Source organism: Octopus bimaculoides, chromosome 4 (assembly GCF_001194135.2).
Source record: "Octopus bimaculoides isolate UCB-OBI-ISO-001 chromosome 4, ASM119413v2, whole genome shotgun sequence".
NCBI lineage: Eukaryota > Metazoa > Mollusca > Cephalopoda > Octopoda > Octopodidae > Octopus > Octopus bimaculoides.
Window position 1 is genome coordinate 107,488,770 of NC_068984.1, and position 6,103 is coordinate 107,494,872.

Below are 6,103 nucleotides of genomic sequence, written 5' to 3' on the forward strand. Positions count from 1 at the left end.
TGTGTGTGTGTGTGTGTGTGTGTGTGTGTGTGTGTGTGTGTGTGTGTGTGTGTGTGTATCAAATATCGATAGAGAAATGCACACTAATTATACAATCAACACACACACGGAAGTACGACCAATAATAACAAATTACATATCAAATATTTTTACGTGCATGTGTGTTCGTGAGGAAAAAATGTATATCTTTCACACACACATATACGCACACAAACGCACGCACACACATTAATATATATACTGAATCAGTCTGAAATGTAATAGAAAATAGGCCAGTTTGCAGACGTTATGTCCAGATCACAAAAGCTGAGTTTGAAGAGAATAACAGCCATTTCCATTGATTTCTAGATAGAAACATATAGGAAATAACACTTACTAACCAAAGACAAAAATTCTAAATTTTGTTTCAGTGTAGTAACAAGCTCATGCAGCCAACTGGTTTGTTAACTAAGAGGGTAACTAATCGATCGTTTATTTAATTTGATTGATTAATTCTCAGCAGATTCAGAATATGCCTGGAAGAGAGAGGATATGTCATTGATGAGATCGTGAACAGCGTTGAAAGGACTTTGACAAACAACTGATAAATTGTTTAGCAAACGGATTAAACAAACGATCGATTATTTAGTTGGTTAGGCAACGAGCAAATAACTAACCATAAAGGCGCTATATTGAACCAGTGTTTGTGTTTATTATTGGTGGAATGACCCGCCCAACAAATAAAATTTGTTTCAACAAACGACTTCACATCAAGAATCTGGCAAACCAAATACAAATAAGATGTATATATATATATATATACATACATACATACACACACACACACACACGCGCACATATATACATACATATATATATATATATATATATATATATATATATATATATGTTGTTGTACTTGGGGATGGTCATATTGCCAGTTTAGCCAATAAAAACACACGCACTGTATATTTGGTGTTAATTTGCTTCAGCTTTATATTACATTAATCTTAATATATATATTATTTAATAAACACAGTATATGTATTTATGTGCTATATTAGCTTAATGTGTTGAGAGCATGCCAGACAGTGTTTTTTAACACGTCCAGTGTCCTAGCACTATCGTTAGACATTGCCCACATGGCATAACAAACTAAAAATGGGCTGACAGGATGAGAGAGAAAGTGAGAAAGGTGAGAAAGAAATGGATATAAAAGGTGGGAGGTGAAACAAATCGGATAACGAAAAAGAAATCAGAAAGAAGCAAAAGTAGGAAATTAGAGTTATTTCTCTTTAGACTGTAAAATATACAGGAGAGGAAAGTACTTTCTAATTCGTCAACAGGAACTTTCCAATTCGTCACAAGAACTTAGCCATGTGCTTACAACCGCTCAAAATTTCGGATCTAAAATTTCGGATCTGAGTTCTTTCAGCTACGCATAGCTTACATTTTTTTTTTATCCGTTAACATATGGTGTGGATTTTTCGACTATTTTCTTCTTTATCGTATGTGGTGTGGTGTTCAATTTCAAACCCCATACGTGACTAGCCAACTTATTAAGCTTTACATTTGTCCCTGTACCGTAAGGAAGATATGTGATTAGCATTTTTGAATTTGCCTTCACATAGTCCGATATAGCTCTTCTTATCTGTTGTTTTATAATCTAGCATTGTTGTAACTTTTGACTCATATGTGACGGATTTAATCATACGTTCCTGAGTCTCGACAGTTACAACTGGGAGTAGACCTTTGGAGTTGGTCTTGTGTAATGATAATCTTCATATTGGGGCAGCAGTTATGATAATTTTACTGAGCGCTTGTTAAATATTTTTTTGTACCTGTGATTTTCTAAATTTATTTTTTAGACCACTATTGGCGAGGGCATTGTTGTAGTAGGGGGCAACCTTATCGAAAATTTCTTTAGAGGAAGAGAGTTTAGAAAATCTGTTACTAATGTTAGCTGTCAGGTTTTTAAATAATACAGGAGGGTAAGAAAACTGTTTATATAGGAAAGTGTTTCGCTGGGCTTATGGCAAGGTTTATAAGAGGAGGAATTCAGGTCTAGGGAATCATCTAAAAAACAACTTTAGACAGATTAGTAGCGACTGTGATTTTAAGGCCTAATTGACTGACGGTAAATGTAAGTTGCTTCCTAAATTTATGTAGGGTATGACCATCACAGCCATGAGAAAACTAAAGCCGTCGTTTCAATATAAAACAACGTCATGAGATGGGTACTTAAATCTGAATGTGCTTAATACAAAGAGACCCTCTAGATCGCAGACGTCAGCACTATCGTACGACCCCATTGATACATCGAACAGTTCATCATTATCCGACTTTTTTTTACCCATGCTGAGCCCTTACTAAACAGTAGTGTTTTCCTCGCATGTCTGATAAAGTCCAGGTCTATAGGATCTATATCAACATATGATTTAGCAAACTCGATGGCTTTATCAGCACATGAATCTAACAGAACATAAATACATATGTGTTTATTAAATAATATCTTCTTCTCATATATATATATATATATATATATATATATATATATATATATATATATATATAGTGTGTGTGTATGTGTGTGAGAGACAGAGAGAGAGTAAGGGAGACAGACGGACAAATTTTAAGATTGGAGGTAAGATAAACATTTCCAGTGAGTTGTATGAAGATGTGAAACGTGAATTCATTGAAATTTACATACCTGAATAACCTGTTGTTGTTTCAGTTCGCATGATCGGTCTTGTAACTCCGCCTGTTAAATATAGACAATAATAGAATATCAACACTACTCTTAACTGCCTCGCGAATTTCTCGGATGCTACTTTCAATTAAACAAGAAGTAATATATCTCAGTAAATTAATGCTTTCCATTCTCGTATTTATAATCCAATTCAGATCGATTTGTGTCTACTTAGGAGATTAAACTAAGCTGGCTTGTCAGTTTTGCTATGTTGATTTATTATTCGCATGCCTTTTATTACATATTGCTAATCCAGGTATTTCTCGATGTCATATTCTAACATGTAGCGTTGTCTCCTTCTTCAGATTTTCTTTCTGTTTCTATTAGCATTGTCTGCTTAAAGTAGATTACATTTAAATGAGTCAAAAGGAAAGTCTAGCTTCATATTCAAGCAAATCTCCCTCTCCCCCATATATATATATATATGCACGCACGCACACGCACGCACACGTACACGCACGCACACACACGCATATATATTATACATGCATATGGATATATGTGTAAATATATAAATATATACAAAATGGACATATGGTTATGCATTGGGTATACATATATATATATATATATATTCATATATATGTGTATGTATATTTATATCCATGTGTATATATATATATATATACATACATAAAAACAAGTTTTATATAACATAATGTGCATGTGTGTGTATGTGTGTGTGTGTATGTGTTGTGCGTCTGTATTTGAATATGTACGGAAGTTACCGAGAACTGACTGAAATTAATTGCATTAATTCCAGTGCATGTACCTTAAGATTTAACCGAGATGCTAGTGAACAGTTGACAAAATTGACTAATAAAACAATAATTTTACTGGGTCATATAACGGTTTCACTTCGAATCCTTTTAAATTAGGTTTTAATAATTATATCAACGATTTCAGAAAAACCCTGATCAACTAATACAACTCGATATGCATAGTCATATGGGAACTGAGTAGCAACAACTTATCAAACAGCCTAAAGGAAAGCACCGTGCCTAGGGTTGAATTATACCTTGATACCAAATTCCATGTAAGGTTCAGCATCTCCAGGATGTTGACAAACCAGTTTTATAAAAGCCTGAGTCATCAATAAACATGGAGAAATATTATAGTTATCTAAGTATAGAAACTCATCAAATACATATTTCTTGACCTCGCAATTGAAATATATAAGTATGCCAATCTACTTCCGTTGTATACCTTATATACCTACTTCAATTTACAGTAAATATTTAAACTGCCCCACCCACTATTAATTGCTCCATTCTGCATAAAAACCTTTAAGGTACCCTTTAACTCTCAACTGAAACAGCCATACGCAAACTCCACCCCTAAATGCGAACCATTCTTCTTTCCTTTGAATGAAGTAATAATCTTTAAATCTTTTAAATCTTTTTCGTCCTATTTGTAATTCTTTCAACTGCTTTTCACTGTTATTCATTTTGTTACTTACAATATACCTTGTTTAAGAAGTATTAACTATAATACAAAGTAACTACTTTCAGCTATTTCTTGCTGAGCATTTCTCTTTTGTCGATCTATTGTAAGCATTTACATGTTGATATATGTTTATCCCTTAACCTTTGCACGTTTGTATGGATAATCTTCAAACTTTTATATCTTACAGTTATATCGCATAATTTATAGTTTTTCATTTACGAATTTTCTCTTTACTGACATTCAACTAGGATAGACTATCTTTCATTCAGTTTTAATTTCCATACCGGATAATAAATTCCATATTGAACTAAAATCTGAGTGCCTTGTTTCCCTTGTTTAAATACATGGAGTGAGATTTAAATATCCACATTATATATATATATATATATATATATATATATATATATATATATATATATATATATATATATATATATATGGAGGAAGGCCTTTCGTTTGCATGTAGGTGGGAGTTAGAATACACTTATTTTAAACCAATCTAAAAATAACAATGGAACATTTACTGAGAGTCGAGTTGAAGTTATTGTGAAGACTAAGTTGTGTCTGAGGCCTCAGAATGTGTATATGTGTGTGTGCTTGTGTATGTGCGTGTGCGCTCGCGTGTGTGTGTGCATAGGTGTGAGTATATGTACACGCAAAGGAAAAATATGTTGAAAGGCAAAGAAACAAGGAAGTCTACATACAGACGTTGCAGTAGTTGGCACAATTTTCCAATATCCAATCTTGAAACGAAGAGTCCGAGCAAATGATTTTCCCATACTTAACACAAGTTGGAATTTTGTCATTACATAGAGGTTGAAGTGGTGTACATTCAAGAGAGCTGCAGCATTGATCATGTGTGCTGTTCACTTCTCTGCAGTTTGATGGGATGTCATAATAGCGCACGCACCTGTGAAATGATAAATATATCAATTGTGTATAAGAAAATTATCAGAATTATTTTCTAATGTCTCTATGAATTAGCCCTGGAAAAAATTTGAAAGCGTATTGAGTTGCATTATTGATATCAAATGAAAAACTATTCGTTAGTGGTGCTTTAAAAAGGTTTATGTCAGTGCAGCGTTGTCAAATTGGCGGCAGAGTGGAAGATATTAGATTAGTACTGCTGAATTAGTGGGACATTAGCTGAGGTTCATAAAGATGCCTGACCTAGTGGCTAGCGCGCTGTATTCCCAACAGAGAGCTCGTGGTTTCGGTTCAAGAACCTTGCAGTACATTGTGTTCTAGAGCAAAAGATTTGATTTAATATTGATTTGTGATCACTTCGACATCTGGTGTGTGACACATCATGCACAGGTACAAATAATGTCGATTTGATGGAGAGGAGAGACAGGGCACAAACATTTGACCATTGTAAAGAAATTGCCTGTGCAGGTTGTTCAGTAAAATATAGCAGAACTTTCATTTGTCGTCTACGACAGGAAAGTACACGACGACCTGAACTTACATTAGTTTAGCAGAGTACATAACTAATGTTTCCAGTCTAGTCTATACATGATCACTTCAGCAAAGCTATTATCTGTTGAATTAAGATCTTCTTTTGAGAACAGTTTAAGAGATTTATATTTAAGAGATGAGGAATTACGTACATTATTTACATTATTTACATTTCACGGATATTTGTCCTCATCTTGTTTGTTTTTAACACAACGTTTTGACTGATATACCCTCCAGCCTTCATCAGGTGTCTTAGGGAAATTTCGAACCTGGGTTCTCATTCCTAAGGTATTTTTTGATGCTATTATTATTATTATTATTATTATTATTATTATTATTATTATTATTATTATTATCATCATTATTATTATTATTCAGATCACGGCTTGGAATCGAACTCGGAATCTTGGGGTTAGTAGCCTGCGTAGTAGCCCGCACTCTTAGCCACAACGCTATATGCCCACGGCATAT

The 6,103-nt window shown here is 33.8% G+C and overlaps 1 protein-coding gene across 1 annotated transcript in view; it reads right to left on the bottom strand.

Annotated features, from left to right (window-relative positions):
• The window catches only part of LOC106875429 (uncharacterized), a 165,297-nt gene that overhangs the window by 10,906 nt on the left and 148,288 nt on the right, over positions 1-6,103 (bottom strand). The window contains exons 36-37 of the mRNA XM_052967659.1: positions 4,879-5,084; positions 2,690-2,740 (exon numbers count right to left, since the gene is read on the bottom strand). Coding sequence (XP_052823619.1) covers positions 2,690-2,740; positions 4,879-5,084 — 257 coding nt within the window. The remainder of the gene's footprint in view (positions 1-2,689; positions 2,741-4,878; positions 5,085-6,103) is intronic.